This window comes from Podarcis bocagei (genome assembly GCF_964188305.1).
Source record: "Podarcis bocagei genome assembly, chromosome: 7".
NCBI lineage: Eukaryota > Metazoa > Chordata > Lepidosauria > Squamata > Lacertidae > Podarcis > Podarcis bocagei.
In genome coordinates, this window is record NC_138132.1 from 80,984,015 (window position 1) to 81,003,592 (window position 19,578).

General features: G+C 46.8%; 1 protein-coding gene across 5 annotated transcripts in view; it reads left to right on the forward strand.

The window, feature by feature from the left end:
- The window catches only part of PAX7 (paired box 7), a 174,836-nt gene extending 155,728 nt beyond the window's left edge, over positions 1–19,108 (forward strand). For all 5 annotated transcript variants that reach the window (XM_081203113.1, XM_081203110.1, XM_081203109.1 and 2 more), the window contains 2 exons: positions 7,404–7,650; positions 14,176–19,108. In XM_081203113.1, the coding sequence (XP_081059239.1) occupies positions 7,404–7,650; positions 14,176–14,291 (363 nt within the window). In that variant the 3' untranslated portion in view covers positions 14,292–19,108. The remainder of the gene's footprint in view (positions 1–7,403; positions 7,651–14,175) is intronic.
- Positions 19,109–19,578: the final 470 nt, after the last annotated feature.

Consider the following 19,578-nt stretch of genomic DNA (forward strand, 5'->3'; position numbering starts at 1 on the left):
CTGCCGCATTCTGGATTAGTTGTAGTTTCCGGGTCACCTTCAAAGGTAGCCTCACGTAGAGCGCATTGCAGTAGTCCAAGTGGGAGATAACTAGGATAGCTGGGAAATGGGCTCAGATCTCACCGCAGTCAAGATTGTCACGAGCTGACCTTGGAACGCAGTGTCCCTTTCTTTTGTGCCCCCAGTTTCTTTGTCCCATGTAGGACTTCACACAGGTGTATGGGGAACTTTGGGCCCTCCAAACACTGCTGAACTACAACTCCCAGCAGCCCCAGCAAGCATGGCCCAATGGACTGGGATGGTGAGAGTTGTAATCCAGAAACAAGTGAAGAGCCAGAGGTTCTCCACACCTTAAACAGCATCTGTAGCAAAAGGCCTCTTCCATGAACCTGTTTAAGGGTGTAGGGACTCCAGCAGCCAGCATGGGACGATGGGAGCTGGAGTCTCAGGAGATTGGAAGATTCAGGACACATAAAAGTAGATAGACAGACAGACAGACAGACCCTCTTAAGAATATTAAGGGGTTGGGGAGGGGAAGGACTAGTACATGTCAAAAATGAACATACAGTGGTATCTCAGGTTAAGTACTTAATTTGTTCTGGAGGTCCGTACTTAACCTGAAACTGTTCTTAACCTGAAACACCACTTTAGCTAATGGGGCCTCCTGCTGCCGCTGCACCGCCGGAGCACGATTTCTGTTCTCATCCTGAAGCAAAGTTCTTAACCTGAAGCACTATTTCTGGGTTAGCGGAGTCTGTAACCTGAAGGGTATGTAACCTGAGGTACCACTGTAATATTTTAGCTGCAGTTCATTCATTTTCAGCTTTGTATTCTTGTTATTCACAACATTCCGTTGTCGCACCCATAACCTAGGTTTAAGGTGCCATTCAGCTCCTAGCTTTCATATCTCAGTTTCTAACACTGCCCAGGTCCTGCTTGCAGGTTTTCCATTGGGGGATCTGGCCAGCTACTCTGGGAGCAGGGTGCGTGATCCAATACTTTTTGCTTATGTTTTTATGTTCTTATCATACATGAGTAGCAGGTGGTACCTCCATGCTCAGAAACAGTCTACCTTGGAATGCTGGGTGCTCTGAGCATCGGGGAATGGGGTGAGCCTTGCCTTCACCCTCTGCAGTTAAGCTTCCCAAAGGAATTTGTGTGGTTCTTCCCATCCGGTTTGCTGCCACGTCCAGAGCCTCTTTGATCGGAAACTTCACTTTGAGCCGGCGTCTGATTGAACGCCTAGAGGGGATTTTGGAGGGAGCAATTGATAAGAAGCAGGAGAGCTGGGTGGCGGGGACAGGATGGTTGCCAATCACCCTGATTGACATGACAGATTTCCTTCCTGATAGTAATATATTTTATTTATATATATATATAAAACCCTTTCAGATACGGAGAGGCTATTGATTTCTTGTTAGTGGTGGTAAACGCTCCAAGACATAATAAATTAGGAGAAAGCAAGGTCAATTGCAGGAAAAGCATGATAGGGGGAAATAGTAATAATAATCCTTTCCTCTAGAGTTTGGATCTGCAAGTTTTGGGGTTGTTGTTGTTTTTTAATAAAATGGGAGGGACGTGGAAGAGCTTCACTAGTTGGAATATCTGTGGTGTTAAGGGTCACTAGCTCAGAGTGTCCACACTCAGGGAGCTGCCAGTGTGGTTAGAGTATTGGACTAAGACCTGGGAGAGATCAGAGTTCAAATCCTGACTCAGAAATAATAATTGAATATTGGTTGATTATTGCATTTATCCATTGCTTACTACAGGAAATGTTTCAAAGGAATTTGCAATTATTTAAAAAAAAACCTAATAAAAAGTTTAAATACACCAGGAAGATAAAAATAACATTATGGTGCTCATTGTTCAACAACACGAAAAGGACAAATCCTTTATATTTATTTATATCCTGCCTTTCTCCCCCAGACTGGGACTGAGGCGTCTTACACAAGCTAAAGCAAGACAGATAAAATACTAAAAAGCTTATATATATATATATATATATATATATATATATATATATATATATATTTGCTTTCGTAGATTTTCACGGGTACTCAGAATATCACTCAAGAAATCACTCAAGATATCCCTCAAGTAATCAATGAACAAAAGAAGAAAAGGCACAATAACCTGGGAACTTCCTCTCTGCCCAGAACGTTGGAGGCTATACACCACACCCCCTCCACAGTATTTATAGGAACTCAAACACTGAGATCCTGCTCTGTTCTAGTAACAAGAAGCCGAAAGCACCAGCCTGAAGATGACGAGTGAGACCTCGTCGAAACGTCGCCTAGACACCCCAACTCTTACACGGGAATCTAGCCACACGGGAAGGAAAAACTAGATAGCTTCCTCACACATCTCAACAGCCTACACCCCAAAATACAATTCACTATGGAAATAGAAGCCAACAACCAACTTCCCTTCCTTGACGTCCTAATCTACAAAAAACCTGATGGCTCCCTAGGACACACTATCTACCGGAAAAAAACACACACCAACCGCTACTTACATGCACAATCACACCACCACCCTGCACAAATAAACTCCGTAGCCAAGACTCTCATCTCCAGAACCAAACGCCTGGCTGACAAAGACCACTTGACAACTGAGTTACAGAATCTCTCAAATGTGTTAATCGCCAACGGATACCAACAAAACAGGGTTACGAAGCTAATCCAAAAAGAAACACCCCCCAAAAACCAAGACACAGAAGAAAACAATGGCATGGCCCTCCTTCCTTATATCAAGGGCACTACAGATAAAATTAGCAAAATCCTCCATAAACACAATATCAAAACAGCCTTTTGCACCAACCAAAAAATAGCCAATATCCTCAGAAACCCAAAAGATAAAATCCAGTTAGAAAACCAAGGGGTCTATGAAATACCCTGCAAAGTCTGCCCAGCCACGTACATTGGACAAACAAACAGACGAATAAATGCACGTATCGCAGAACACAAGAATGCCGTCAAAAAAGAAGAAAAAACTTCCTCTCTTTACCAACACATGAAAGAAACAGGACACGAAATTAATTTTGCAGATTCCAAATTGCTCTTTAACATGGAACATCACCACAAGAGAATAATCATGGAAGCCATCGAGATAGAGAAACACCCTCACAACATGAACAAGCGTGACGACACGTCCCGCCTGCCAGACATCTGGAAATTAGCCCTCCCCACAAAAACCGACACCAGAACCAGAGACACACAGAACGCCATCTCCAATCAACCACACCAGACCCAAACCCAGACCCTCTCCACAGATAAAGTACAGACACCATCCAGTAGCCAAACCATAGTGGCACCTCCGGATGCTGCACCCCCCTGCAATCCCTACACAGATCTGGCTGGCACAGGGCACAAAACCACAGCTCGCCCCTATACACGAAGCCAAGCCAGAGCACAACTAAGTGCAGTACAGCCATCTTCTCAGAAAAACTCTTCACAAGCTCAAGAGGTCAAGACACGAAAGCTTTAGCAACTAATCCACACCTAACGACCCTCCTAAGTGGTACTCAGAATATCACTCAAGAAATCACTCAAGATATCCCTCAAGTAATTAAGGAACAAAAGAAGAAAAGGCACACTAACCTGGGAACTCCCTCTCTGCCCAGAACGTTGGAGGCTATACACCACACCCCCTCAACAGTATTTATAGGAACTCAAACACTGAGATCCTGCTCTGTTCTAGTAACAAGAAGCCGAAAGCACCAGCCTGAAGATGACGAGTGAGACCTCGTCGAAACGTCGCCTAGACACCCCAACTCTTACACGGGAAGACACCCGAAGACACCAAAACCTGCATATATATATATATATATATATATATATATATATATATATATATATTAGAATCATTAAAAATCAATTGAGCTGTAATAGAATTGAAGCAAGATGAAAACACAAACCTATTCAAATACCAATGGGAAAAAATGAAGCCACAAAGTTCACTGGGAGACCTCAGGCCATAGTCACTCATTCTCAGTCCATGGAGCATGAGACTTGTGCCCCACACTGGGAAAAACGCTTCCTGCATTGCAGGGGATTGGACCAAATGACCCTTGTGGTCCCTTCCGACTCTACAATTCTAACCTACTTTTCATGGTTGTTGTGAGGATAAACCGGGGCAGAATAAGAACCAGGTGCTCCACTTTGAGCTCCTTGGAGGTAAATAAACGGGTTAAATAAAAACAAATAGATACGCTGAATCAAGCCCATCTAGATCAGTCAAGTCTCATCATCTCTGACCATTGACCATGCTTGTCTGGGGCTGATGAGAACTGTAGCCCAACAACATCTGAAGGCAGAAGTCACCTTCCCCATCTCTGGCCCACACTGACCAGCAGGGTGTCACTGGGGTTTCAGAAAGGGACTCTCTCCCAGCCGCAGCTGCCTGACACCCTAGAAAGCCACAGCTAGTCAGGGTACTCCAGGGTTTCCCAGACTTGGGTCTCCAGCTGTTGTTGGACTACAACTCCCATCATCCCTTGCTAGCAGGACCAGTGGTCAGGGATGATGGGAACTGTAGTCCCAAAATGAGTTTGGGGAAACCTGGCGTACACTCTAGTGAGCTAGTTGGGCTCATAGCTGACTGTATAAGGCAGTTCCCTGTTTAAATTAGTCTTTCAGAACCATGAGGACTAGGATCCTACTTAATTTTTTGGGGGGGACGAACCATAGCTTGGTGCTGGAGTGCTGTGGTCCCAGGTTCAATCCCCAACATTTCCTTCCGTGAAGGGCTTGGAAAGTCTCTTGCCTGAAGAAACACCGAGTTAGATGGCAGCTTCCTATATCGTAAGAGAAGGGCTCCAGCTCAATGGCAGAGCATCTGGTTTGAATGCAGAAGGTCCCAGGCTCAGCCGCCAGCATCTCAAGCTTATATCTGGCAGAAGTTGGGGCAAGGGGAGCCATCGGACCGTTTGCCGGGCGAGGAATCGCCTCTCCCGAAACAGCAGTGTGTCATTCGGAAAGAATAAAGTCCTCCCAACAGGAGGTTAGCGAGGGATAAAAAGCTTTCTTCCACCTCTTGCCGGGCTCCAAACATTTTCAATTTGGTGCATTAATTGAGGTCAATAAGATTATGCTACATTTTCAGACTTCCCCCCCCCCTTCCCACCCTCACTTTTTCTTTATAAAAAAAGGGAAAGCTTTGGAGCGGCGCGGAGGTGACTGCCGGCACTTCGGCGCTTTGCCAAAAAGCAAGGAGGGGAGCAGCTGTTGCTTCCTGTGGTCAGAGCATTGCCAGGGAAGCAGAGGGACTGGTCCGAGATTCAGAAAAGAGGTTTGTGTCAGAATAGAAGGAGGAAGTGGATTTGCTGGGAATTGCAAGTGTGGCCGGCTTCCCATTGGGGCCTCTGGGTGGCCACTGTGAGAGAGCAGGATGCTGGGCTAAATCTTTGGGTTGATCCAGCAGCCAGGCTTCTGTTATGCTCTTAAGTCTACTGGTAGTAGCAATTAGTCACAAGAAATAGATGGATCCTCCAGGAACAGGCTGCCTCCAAATTCCACTTGCTGGAAACAACAAGAGAGGAATGTTGCTCTTGTGGTCAGGTCCTGCTTGCTGGTGGAATCTGTGAGAACAGGATGCTGGACTAGATGGGACACTGGCATGATCCAAAAGATCTTCTTAGGTTCCTATGTGAGTGCTGTTGGTTTCCCATTGGTGGTATCTGGTTGGCCACTGTCAGAACATCATCATCATCATCATCATCTATTTATACCCCGCCCATCTGGCTGGGTTTCCCCAGCCACTCTGGGCAGCTTCCAACAAAGTATTAAAATACTGTAGTCTATTAAACATTTAAAGCTTCCCTGAACAGGGCTGCCTTCAGATGTCTTCTAAAAGTCTGGTAGTTGTTCTTCTCTTTGACATCTGGTGGGAGGGCGTTCCACTGGGCGGGTGCCACCACCGAGAAGGCCCTCTGCCTGGTTCCCTGTAACTTGGCTTCTCGCAGTGAGGGAACCGGCTGAAGGCCCTCGGTGCTGGACCTCAGTGTCCGGGCAGAACGTTGGGGGTAGAGACACTCCTTCAGGTATACAGGACCGAGGCCGTTTGGGGCTTTAAAGGTCAGCACTGACACTTTGAATTGTGCTCGGAAACGTGCTGGAAACATGATGCTGGACTAGATAGGGCTATTCTTACAGTCTTCCATTCTTAAGAGTAGATTAGGCCGATAACTAAACGATAACTAAAATTGGAAGATGATACTGTACTACCAGCTCCATCTGGTATTCAGGCTGAGACCCTACCTGCCTGTGCACTGTCTCACCAGAGAGGTACATGCTCTGGTTATCTCCCGCTTGGACTACTGCAATGCGCTCTATGTGAGGCTAGCTTTGAAGGTGACCTGGAAACTACAAATAATCCAGAATGCAGCATCTAGACTGGTGATGGGGAGCTGCTGCAACCATATAACACCAGTCCTAAAGGATCTACACTGGCTCCCAGTATGTTTCCGAGCACAATTCAAAGTGTCAGTGCTGACCTTTAAAGCCCTAAACGGCCTCGGTCCAGTATACCTGAAAGAGCGTCTCCACCCCTATCGTTCAGCCCGGACACTGAGGTCCAGCTCCGAGGGCCTTTTGGCAGTTCCCTTACTGCGAGAAGTGAAGTTAACAGGGAAGTAGGCAAAGGGACTTCTCAACAGTTACGCCTGCCCTGTGGAACACCCTCCCACCAGATGTCAAGGAGATAAAGAACAACACAACTTTTCGAAGACATCTGAAGGCAGCCCTGTATTGGGAAGTTTTTAATGTTTGGTGTTTTATGTTTAGACAGGCCGTTGGCCTGATCCAAACACAACAATACAAACCCAACACGTAGGCTAATAGTTAGTAGAGAATATACTGTATAATAGAATAGGGATCATAGAAGTTTTTAATGTGTGACATTTTAATGTATTTTTAATCTTTGTTGGAAGCCACCCAGAATGGCTGGGGAGACCCAGCCTGATGAGCAGGGTACAAATAATAAATTATTATTATTATTATTATTATTATTATTATTATTATTATTATTATTATTATTATTATATATTCTCTACTAACAATTAGCCTGTGTCTTGTGTTTGTATTGTTGTGCTTGGTTCTTATTGCAACACAGGGGTTTGTTTTTGGTTCGTTGGCATGATCCTGCAAAACTCTTCTGCGGTTCTTGAGTTTAAAAACTAATGAGATGAGCACCATTGTTCTCGGATCCTGCTTACCTTCTTTCCCTAGGCATGTGGTTGGCCATTGGTACAGAAGAGGATGCTGTACCCGATGGACCTCTGGCCTGATCTAAATTCTGGCGTTCTTGCATTCTGTTCCTTCCAAGCACTCACTTCTCTTTAAACATCGTATGCCTGGTGCCATTGTTCCCCATTGACTTGGGTCTCATCCTGCAACCCCCCACAGGTCATGAGCATCCTGAGCAACCCCAGCGGGGTCCCCCCGCAGCCCCAGGCTGACTTCTCCATCTCGCCCCTCCACGGCAGCTTGGACACCGCCAACTCCATCTCGGCCAGCTGCAGTCAGAGGAGTGACTCCATCAAGTCTGTTGACAGCCTCCCCACCTCACAGTCCTACTGCCCCCCGACCTACACCACCACCGGCTATAGTGTGGACCCGGTGGCCAGCTACCAGTATGGACAGTATGGGCAAAGTAAGTATCTGCTACTGGAGGGTTAAGACCCTGCCTGTTGGTGGGGTGGGGTTGTTGCAGAAACTCATGCAGGGGGGCAACAGGTAACCTCCTCTGCATCTCTGGAGGTGGGTGGGAAGTTGTGGTTCCTACATTGCAGGGGGTTGGACTAGATGACCCTTAGAGTCCCTTCCAACTCTACAATTCTATGATTCTAAGCAGGGACCCACACAGAGGACCATATCAGGATAAATTTTACAGAGAACTGTGTAGACATTTGCTAAATTAATGGATGCCAGTCAGAGTTGGCAATTCTACACTCCATGGACCTACATAAATGCAATGCATAAATAAGTAAAGTAAAGTAGAGGTAAAGGGACCCCTGACCATTAGGTCCAGTTGTGGCCGACTCTGGGGTTGCGGCGCTCATCTCGCTTTATTGGCCGAGGGAGCCAGCTTACAGCTTCTGGGTCATGTGGCCAGCATGACTAAGCTGCTTCTGGCGAACCAGAGCAGCGCATGGAAACGCCGTTTACCTTCCCGCCAGAGCAGTACCTATTTATCTACTTGCACTTTTGATGTGCTTTTGAACTGCTAGGTTGGCAGGAGCAGGGACCGAGCAACGAGAGCTCACCCCGTTGCGGGGATTTGAACCACCGACCTTCCGATTGGCAGGCCCTAGGCTCTGTGGTTTAACCCACAGCACCACCTGCGTCCCACATAAATAAGTACATTATTATTATTATTTGTTCAATTGATATACTGCCCTATACCCACAGGTCTCAGGGCAGTTATATATGGGTTGCATCCAATGCTAGACCTACTCATTGTAGACCCCCTTAAGTTGAATGTTAAACCTCTTTAGCTTTTCTCAATATCGCCCGGGCCATTTGGGGATTCCCGAAAGGGGGTCTGGGAGCAAGTGGCAAGGTCCCTGGGGCAAGGGCTTTTGGTCATCTCCGTGGAGGTGGGAGGGTCAGCTCACCTCCTGGTCCACCGGGGTCACGCACAATGCCCCCCCCTCCCTCCCGAGAGGCTCTCAGCCAGACAGTTCACCTGCTACCCTTCGAAGCCAGGGATAAGTTTGTGACCCATTGAAACCCTTGAAGTGGGGGGGACTCTCTTCCCCTTTTCGCCCAGGGCTCATTGCAGAGTAACCTCCTTCCCCAAGCGGCCGTGACAACTGCCCCCCCCCCTTTGCCCTTGCTCCATGTAATGTGTTTCGACTTCTACGGCCAAATGAGAACCTTCTGTAAACTGCAGAGAGAGGGACATGAATGGCTCTTGACTTCCCCAACCCCTTGCTCCCTGCTCTTTCCCTCTTGCGGGAAGGTGGGGTGGGGGGAACGGCGCTTGATCTGCGACCCCGTGACCTTCCTCTCGCTTCTGGATGCAAAGGCCAGCCACACGTGCTATTGATAAAAATCTTAAACAAATTCCGATACCATGTATTTCCAATAAAGATGCCCCGGGGCCAGGTGTTAGTCACACCCCATGTGTGTGCGAGGGCGGGGGGGGGAGCAGGAGCAATGTGAAAAATAAGGAAATGCAAGGGCAGAGAGGGTGCAGTGGGAGGGGGGGTGAAGGAGAAGGGGGAGGCGTGCATTTCCTCTTAATTCCCCTTTTTTCCCTCACCCCCCAAAAACCTTACTGATAAATGATCAAGGCACCCTTTTTGTCTTTCCCAGAATTAAGGGGCAATTATGAGGCAGATTGCTCATTTTCCATACCCTCCAACATTTCTCTGATGAAAATAGGGAAATAATAATAATAATAATAATAATAATAATAATAATAGTTATACCCCACCCATCTGACTGGGGTACCCCAGCCAGTCTGGGCAGCTTCCAGCATATATAAAAACATAATAAAACATTAACATTTTTAAAAACCAATATACAGTGGTACCTCAGGTTAAGTACTTAATTCGTTCCGGAGGTCCATTCTTAACCTGAAACTGTTCTTAACCTGAAGCACCACTTTAGCTAATGGGGCCTCCCGGTGCCACCGCGCTGCCGCTGCGCAATTTCTGTTCTCATCCTGAAGGAAAGTTCTTAACCCGAGGTACTATTTCTGGGTTAGCGGAGTCTGTAACCTGAAGCGTATGTAACCTGAAGCATCTGTAACCCGAGGTACCACTGTACAGGACTGCCTTCAGATGTCTTCTAAAGGTTGTATAGTTAAGTATCTCCTTGGCTTGGCGGGCGCATAACTCCATACCCTCCAACACTTCTCTGATGAAAATAGGGACGTCCTAAGGAAAAGAGGGGATGCGGGTGGCACTGTGGGTTAAACCACAGAGCCTAGGACTTGCTGATCAGAAGGTTGGCGGTTCGAATCCCCGTGACGGGGTGAGCTCTCGTTGCTTGGTCCCTGCTCCTGCCAACCTAGCAGTTCGAAAGCACCTCAAAGTGCAAGTAGATAAATAGGTACCGCTTCTGTGGGAAGGTAAACTGCGTTTCTGTGTGCTGCTCTGGTTCGCCAGAAGCGGCTTAGACATGCTGGCCACATGACCCAGAAGCTATATGCTGGCTCTGTTGGCCAATAAAGCGAGATGAGCGCCGCAACCCCAGAGTCAGTCACGACTGGACCTAATGGTCAGGGGCCCCTTTACCTTGACCTTTACCTTTAAGGAAAAGAGGGACATTCTTGGATCAAATCAGAAACCGGGACGGCTTCTGTAAATCCACGACTGTCCCTGGCAAATAGGGACATTTGGAGGGTCTGATTTTCTAGAGTGTATTAGACAGGGGCGTAGACAGTGTGTTGCAGTTCTGAATTTCCAAATAGGCAGAGCAGGGCCCTGCGACAACAGATCAAAATAATATTGATTTGATCTAGTAAGAAAATTGCATTGAAGCTTTCATAGTTCAATGTTATCACCCTGGAACGTGTGCACAAGATTCCGCATGCACGCGCCCCCTCCCCAAGATTTTGACAGCTATGGGGCCCCCACAGGGTTTAATCCGGCACTGATGTGATGGCCTCCAGCCCTGGCAGGTATCAAGGCCCCTGAGCAGAAATGATGATGTGAGTTGGAGCCCAGTAACATCTGCATAAGCACTAGTTCCCTGCATTAAGAGGCGTGATTCGGGTAGCTAGGGCCAGTGATGGCAAGCGATGGCCTAGTTCAGAGATGGGGAAACTGTGGCCCTCCAGTTTCTTTAAGACTCTGACTCCCAACAGTCCCAGCCAGCATTGCCAGTGGTAAAGGATTATGGGAGTTGCAGTCAAACAACATTTGGGAGGCCACAAGTTCCCAATCCCTTCATTAAAAGTCAAGAGTTATGTTGGAGGTAGCTGGGGCTAGTAACGGCAAATGATGGTCTGGTTCAGAGATGGAGAAGCTATGGACTTCTGGGTGAGGCTGGGCTCCGGCTAACATCAGCTCTAACCAGCATGACCAACACTGAGGGTTGTGGGTGGAAGTTGGCCCAGTGACATCTTAGAGGGTCACAAGTTGGTTGGTTGGTTGAAAGGAGGAAGGCAGAGATCTGTGTATCATCCAGAGACATAGCGGGTATCATCTTCTAAGAGTGGATTCTTCAGACAGCATGGGAGATCTAAGGCTCCACTCACAGGTGGGACAGTGATGCAGGAAGGTGGGGAGACTCAGACTCATGCAGAGATGCAATGGGCACCTCCTCAGTATGCTGTTTTGGGCTCCCAGGAGCTTCCAATTTCTACATTTCGCATGACAATCCCCCTCCCCCAGGGGGGAAAAAGATCTCACGACATCTGCTGCCTTGCCTTGGCACAAAGCTTGGACATTACCAACACAGGCAAAGGTATTCCCCTACTGACTATTAAGTTTTTGCTGTTCTGCAACCTCTTGCCTTGGCAGGAGCCTCAAGAGAGAGGGAATTCTCAGAAGGGAGAGGGCAAGGGGTGTGGAAATGCTTACCTCCCTCCCCCCCCCAGCCCAACCACCTTTTCCCTTTAATAAAGCCACTGCTGTTCTGATTGCTAAGTGACGCCTAGATCAGGCTAACCAAATGCCTGAGCACACTTTGGAATGCATTAATCCCCAAGGAGAATGAATTTCCCCAGTCAATCCTGTTTGGCCTCCGTTTTCTACTGGAGTCCCCAAATCTAAGCTTCCCCTCCCCCCCAAAAAAAACCCACAGAAGGAGAACCACCTGTTGAATGTGTGTGTGTGTGTGTGTGTGTGTGTGTGTGTGTGTGTGTGTACACACACATATATATATATACAGATAAATACACACACAGAGAGAGAGAGAGACACACACAGAGCTCACTGGGGCTTAATTTAGAGGCCCGACAGAGCCCCAGGACCCAATTTTCTTTGCCAGGTGTAAGGTAAAGGGACCCCTGACCATTAGGCCCAGTCATGACCGACTCTGGGGTTGTGGCGCTCATCTCGCTTTACTGGCCGAGGGAGCCGGCGTACAGCTTCCGGGTCATGTAGCCAGCATGACTAAGCCGCTTCTGGCGAACCAGAGCAGCGCACGGAAACGCTGTTTACCTTCCCGCCGGAGTGGTACCTATTTATCTACTTGCACTTTGACGTGGTTTCAAATTGCTAGGTTGGCAGGAGCAGGGACCGAGCAACCAGAGCGCACCCTGTTGCGGGGATTCAAACCGCCGACCTTCTGATCGGCAAGTCCTAGGCTCTGTGGTTTAACCCACAGCACCACCCGTGTCCCTGTGTAGTCCCAGGTGTAGAACCCCACAAATTAGTAGAGTCACAGAACTGTAAAGCTGGGAGGGAGCCCAACCCGCTGCAGCTCAAGAATCCCTGAAGGAGAGACCGCTGATTCAGGCCAATGCCAATCTAGTCCGCCATCCTGTCCTCACAGTGACCAACCTGATCCCGGTGGGAATCCAACACGCAGGGCACAGGTGCAAGGAGAACTCTCCCATCCTGTTGCTCCAGCAGAACTGGTATTCAGAAGCATCTATGGATCAGGCCAAAGTGAGTTCCAGCTACCCCACCAGCATCCTGCTTCCCCAGCAGCCAACCAGATGCCCCGAGGGGAATTCTGCAAGTAGGATCCCCTAGCACAGGAGCACTGTCTTTCCCCCCACAGCAGTTTCCAGCAACTGGTACTGGGAAGCTCTGCCGCCAATGTTACGGGTCCGTCCGGGCCTCTCGTGGGGAAGCCAAGCTGAGATCTCGTGGAGACAAGCAGTGAGAAACATGCCTGCTCCATCCCGGATGGTGTCGGCGGAGGTGTGCGAGGGGCAGGGTGGGGGGAGATGGGGGGGCGGAGAAAGAGGTGAATGGAGGAGAGCCAGAACAGAGCAGTCCCAGCCATTCCCAGAGGCCGAGGCTGCACTAATGAAACCGCTGATGGAACGCAGAAGCGTGAAAGGATTCCTAATGGATGTGACAAGTCTAATAAGAATTTTCGCCTGGAAGGGACCCCCCTTTGGGGCAAGATGCTGACAGGATGCTGATGGCTGAAATTTGTTTACCCGTTGGCACCAATGGTGCCTTCCTTGCCAGCCTTGTATTAATCTAATTTGTGACATTAGAATGAGGGGGGTGGGCACAGAGTTTGACTGAAGCACTGCTAATCGGGAGTGTCAGTTACTTACTCCTATATATATATATATATGAACTTTCACTTGCCAGTCTTCAGAGAATGGTGGATTTTGGGTCTTCCAGCCAAGCCAAAAGCACGTCACGCAATTCCATTTACAGCCAAGAAATGTATGAAGCGTTTATTTTTATCCTTTTCCCGCAAACTAACTCGATGTCTCAGGACGGGCTCGTGACGTGGCACCCAAATTTTCAAGTGCAGGATGAGGGCACAGGATTCCGCATGCTGGACGGATTCTGGCTTTCTTTCTTTTTTTTCAAAAAAAATAATTCAACCAAGTTTCTAGGCCTCTATATTAATAGAGTCCATGTGTTTTGACTTCCGAAAGCAAGATGACTTAACAATGGAAAAAAAACGACACTTTGGGGCAGCCAAGGGGGGCTTATAAGCGTGTAGATGGATGCCAAGTGAAAAATCAGAAGCCATGGCTTTTTAAACATGTTTGTGGGAGGTGGGGTTATTGGTTTCAGTTTGTTTTTGTTTCGTTATGTATTTCTATTCACATTTTGTATTTTTCTGTCGTGAACCGCCATCAGATCTTCGGATGAAGGGCGGTGTACAAATTAATTTTATTATTATTATTATTATTATTATTATTATTATTATTAAGTTTTCAGAAGTTGTGGGGTATGGTATCAGATTGAGGACTAGCTGCTTACTTTTTTAAAAAAAGGCAAGAATCTCTATCCCACTCTTCTGATACGTAGGCATTACTCAGGGTGGCTTCCAATAGCTAAGAACACAATATTATAATAAAATAATGCAAAATGCATCAGAGATAGGCATGGCAGATGAATACCGTGTTTTAAAAACTGCAGCTGCCAAGCCCCATGGTGGGTGATGAGACAAACATGGGCTGACTGGGCTCTCCCATCTTTATCTAGGGTGTGTCTTTGTAGAACTGTAAACGCTTCTTCTGCAACATTATTCGCACTTTACCTCTTCCTCTGTTGTTTACTCCTCCTCTTCCTTTCCCCAGCCGCAGTTGACTATCTGACCAAGAACGTGAGCCTGTCCACACAGCGTAGAATGAAGCTTGGGGAACATTCGGCTGTGCTGGGTCTCCTACCCGTTGAAACAGGCCAAGCTTACTGATGGATGCAGCCACACGACATTGTCTACATTGATAGTCAACCACCAATGAGACACAAATGAAAAATGGAAGGGAAAAAAATCCCACTTCTGCCACCAGCCTTCCAAGGACCCAGCTCTGTCAACGCCCTTCTTCTTCTGGGACCTTAAGCACCGAACCTTCCAAATCTTGCCTGCACCTGAAGGGCAAAGAGAACTGAGGAAGGAAGGGAGAATTTTCCACTAATCCAAATTCTAACTGTGCAGACCTGTTAAGAAAGCGCTCGCCTATGGTGACTTTGACCCCTTCAAAGGCCAGAGACAATGAGTGTGATCCGATGTTTATTTCCCCCCTGATGTTCAAGCCCTCCTAGCCAGCGCCGTAAACAACCAACAGTTATGGACCGTCCATTGATGTGGCCTCTGGGCTTAAGTCACTGTGGAACCTGTTTTCTTCGTAAATATATAGATAGATAGGTAGATTCTTTTCGTCTGTCTGCCCCCCCCCAGCCCCATTTAGTTATTGTACATGATCGGCATTGCCTGTGAAGGAGGAATCCTGGTGATTGTTAAGTGTTGATCTTGGGACCAAATGGGAAGATATTTGGACCAAAAATGGAGAAGGTATTTCAAAAAGGGGTGAGGTTACAGTGCATCTCAATTCAATGTGTTGGGGAGAGGGAGATTTGATGTATATTGTAACTTTTTTCCCCCAGTTTGGGGACCACTAATTCTGCAGGAAGTTGAGACAGAATCTGAGGAAGCTGGAGGTTAGATGCAGGATGAATACCACACAACTTTGTTCGCCTATGGCGTTTTAAAATTGCCACGTTCTGGCAATCAAGGGAGCCAAGTATATTGACAAAGACAAGGGATCCCTTGTTGTCTAGGCTGTCAAAAATCCCACACACCCTGAACACTGGCTTCAAAGTTGCATTGGGTCCTGTTGGATGAATCTATTCATCTACAAGTCCACCACATGGTGACAAGGAAGATAGGGGGAAACTCTTCATTTTCATCCCCCTTCTGGTTGGTTTGGCTGCTATACAGTCAGCGGCACCCAGCTTGCAAATGGAAGTCTTCTGTGGGAGGTGCTTCTATTAAAACTAGGTATTTAAAAGATTCAGGAACTGGTCCATACAACACTAATTTGCAGAATGTTTCCATATGCAAATTTCCACTGTTGCTGATGCAGTTCAGAAGCCTAGCAAGGTCTGTATCGACCCACATTCTTTACCTCTAGTGCAGATGCAAATTTGGGCTGGATTTCAGAGTGGGGGGCAGGAATCAATGTCTGTCAGGGCTCACTCTGAGCTGTGGGGTACCAGCAGGGTTTTCTGGGCCCACAAATGGATTGGGACCTTTGACCTCCCCCACAACCTGTTGGCAAGGTCTGCTGCCTATGTGCACACTGAAACTATAAGAAGTGCCTCTGGGCATGTGAAGATGGCAGAATTTCGTGGGCAATGTACTCTGTGGTGCCCCCGGCTGCCTTGTTACAAAGTGGGGAGGCAGGGAGCAGGTCATCTGGGTCATCTCCTAACAACACCCCTGTAGGAACTTATTCCAGCAGTGACTTCGTATATCCAGTTTGATAGAAAAAGAGGAGATGAGAAAGTTCAAGGACAGGAGAAAAGGACAGTCAAAACAATTGACTGGCAGTGGTAGCCAACGATCCGTATTAGGATGGATGGTTTTCAGTGGTAGAGCAGGTTCAAGACCCAATTGCATCTCCAGATAGGGTTGGAAGAAACCCCCTAGATGAAACCTTGGAGAGCCCCTGCCAGTCAGTGTCAACAATACTGGGCTAGATGGACCAATGGTCTAAGGCAGCTTCCTATTTTGCCTACCAAAATTGGGAGCATTCCATTGCATTGGTGCTAGTCTTTCCTTTCAGGAAGTGTCTGTGGCTCAATGGCAGAGCATCTTGCTTTGCACACCAAGGTCACTGGTTCACTCTGTAGCATTTTGAGTTCAAAGCATATCAGATAGCAAGGCTAGACTCTCCTGATGTTCAGAATACCTCATGGGTGTTGCAAGGTCTGTCGCACTTCATTGTGTGTGTCCACGAAGTCCCTACTCCCCTGAAACTCCCTTAAATCCAACAGCATTCACCAGTGGGCATGTGGTGGGTTTTTAATCCATTCCAAAAATTGTTGCGTTCCGAAATTAGGAGAACCATGAGTGCAATGTCAGACAGGCAAACCTTCAAGCCCGGAAGTGGAAGAATAATGAAAATGCAAGGTGGGGAATCAGGAAGAGCTGGTAGTTTTAAGTTCAGAAAAGTCATTCCATCTCTTTCAGCCTCGTTTAAAGCCACGGGTGACCAGTTTCCTTCTCTACTGCTTTCACCTTGACAAACCATCTACTCTGGATGGTTTTAAGAGTTTCGAAGATACGGAATTTACCTCTAGCTCCAGCCACAGTCCCGGCCCATCTACCAAAATTTCTCATCTCAAGAGTTCACAACTCTAAGGCAAATTCGCTCATATTACAGAAACGGTGCCAGAATTACATATAAGCTAAACAAAGCTATAGATTAGGGCCCCACTCTCTTGGGAGGCCCCCAAAAAATTTAAAGGAAAAAAATTACTTTGATGAAATACATATTTTGTTATATGCAAATGGCTTTAGATACCTATTAGGTCCATAAATATAGCATATATTCAACACAAAAAGAGTGACAATTTGTTGTTGACAAAAGGACAGCTGGACATATAAAGGACCCCATTACCTTCAGTGGCTTAGGGCTTCATCAAACCTAAATCTGCCCCTGCACAGAAACCATGTTTTGCTCTCGGATTGTTCTTGCATATATATTTTTGGGGGCGGGGGATGGGAGGGGTAGCTCAAGGGCAGCATTGAGTTCTCCCAATTCCATATACATATGCAAAATTGCATAGCAACTCTACTTCAACCAAAAGTCACCAATGCCACATAAACAGGAAGTAGCGCCCTTGGAAAACACTGCTTCCTGTTTTCCACTCACCCCCAATTTCCGCATCGGTTTTTGCAATTGTACATATAAAATAAAGCAGCACACACACACCAGACTGTGACTTATCCCCAGCCATTATTCCTGCAGATCCTTGGATCTCCGAGTCCATCTGGGATGATGGATGCTATGGAATGATGCTAGTGAATAGTAATGTAATTTGCCACTTCCCTTTGCCACAAAAGTGCACAGCCATCTAAGCCGCTGCTGTAAATATAGAGCTTAGAAGGGTATGTTGAAGAGGAGAAGCTCCTCAGCTCTTGGAGGGGGTACCTACGTACCTTAAGTGGAAACTCGGTCACGTGGTGTTTGTTTATAGAAAGTTGGCATTTCTCTTTCTTCTCTCTCTCTATATTACTAAACACACAGTGAGTGCTGTGGTAGTTTTTAAAAATACACATATATAAATATAAATAAATAAATATATATATATATACATATATATATAAAGGCTTGGGAGGCAGAACAGTGTAGGACCTTTTGCGTATTGTATGTTTTCAAAATACATTCCAATAACTTTTGGGGTTTGGGGTGAATTTTTCTTTAGGGGGTGGGGGGGAAAGGGAAAGTTGCCTCTATCTTCTTTTTCGTGAAAGGAAATTTAAACTCATTGGTGGAAGAAGAAAAAAATATGTTGGGGGTTGGTTTTAATTGATTTATTAGATGAGCAGCAAAAAATTCTGGGGATGGGAAACCAGCAAAGGGCAGGTGGAAGACAACACCCAAAAAGAAATGCAAAAATTCAAGGTGGACTGAAGGGGAGGAACCAAATGGTCACTTTTACTATACTATACTATACTGACGGGCTGAGTTGCACTCAATTATTTTTATTTTTATTTTAGTTCCCCCACCTTTTAGCAACCTTCCTCCCCAGCCATCCTGCAAACAGATTTTGTAACCCCTTTGCTTTTGAATGTTAAGTGATGTGCATCATGGGAAGGGGAACATTCTTTGGGACACACAAGCCCCAAACTTCCTGCCCTTCGATGTGAAGAACTAGTCCCTTTGGATTCCGGCTATGGCATTGGCCAACTGGAACGTGCGCAGTTAGTGTACTACCATGGAGATTTAAATCTGAAATGCAGACATCTCCTGATTCAGTTATTTTTGTCCCATAGGGACTGTACCAAAACTCAATTTTCCTATTTAAGCATCCCATTTCACAAACATCAGGGAAACAGCTTTTGCTTTCGGTGACTTTTTCGACACTTAACTGCAAACCGGCAAGTTCCGGTGCTCTTTCTCCCTGTTGATTTGTTGTTGATGATCATGTTCTATAATACGTTGACATGCCTCGGATGTTTGTAAGCAAAGGCGTTTGTAAGCGAGGTTGCCCCGTGGACCACGGCAAACCAGGTTGGGCATCAGTGTGGGCAAGTGAGGGCAAAGGACAGTGAGGGCAAAGGAGGAGGAGGAGGCAGACAGCCAGGAGAGCTTTCAAAGCAAATCCTTGACAGCTGGAAATATTTGAAGCCCTGTAGTGAGGACGCGAAGTGATGAACTTCCTCTGCCCCTCATTGCTCTCCCCAAAGCTGCTCTTGTGAACTAGTCCAACTGCATTGACACATTCCATGTTTCGCTGATCATTCCGGTGGGGGATTTTCCAAGCTTGGGTGGCCTTGCCCAGATTCCATATGTGCCCCCCATGCACAATCAATGCTCTTGAATGCACAGACTTTCCTGTTCATTGCCATGGAGAGTTCCAATGTGCATTTGATGCAGAACACCCTGGGATTTGCTGAAATGTACGGGGAAAGTTCTCTCATTGGAGAGAATTTGGCACCAGAACTTCCCTGCCCAGCCTGCAAAGCAAAGGGCTGGATACTGATTATTTGGGGGGGGGGACTGGAATAAATCACCTCCTCCCCACATGTTCTTTACCAGGTATCATTCTAACATCATCTTTGCATATTCTCTATTTTCTGCTCACCTTCCCCCACCCCCAAACCCAGCCAAATGCTCCTGCACCCCTGGGTAAAAATATATATAGATATCTGACCACTCAGAGATTTTGTGTATTTAATGTTTCTAACTTGTCACCCGCCCCGCCCCCTAACCAACTCCACATACCCCGCAAAACCTGGACAAATATTATCTGTAGAACATACCTTATTCCTAGTAATTGCAGATATGTTGCTTCTGTGTTCGAGTCATAGCTAATTTTTGCTCCATATGTACATGTGCGAGTGTGAGTCAGTGTGGGCGAGATGGTGAGTGTGAGCGAGAGAGAGAGAAAAAGAGAAAGAGAGCGTGTGTGTGTGTGTGTGTGTGTGTGTATATATATATATAAATATAATCACCTCATAATTTATTCAG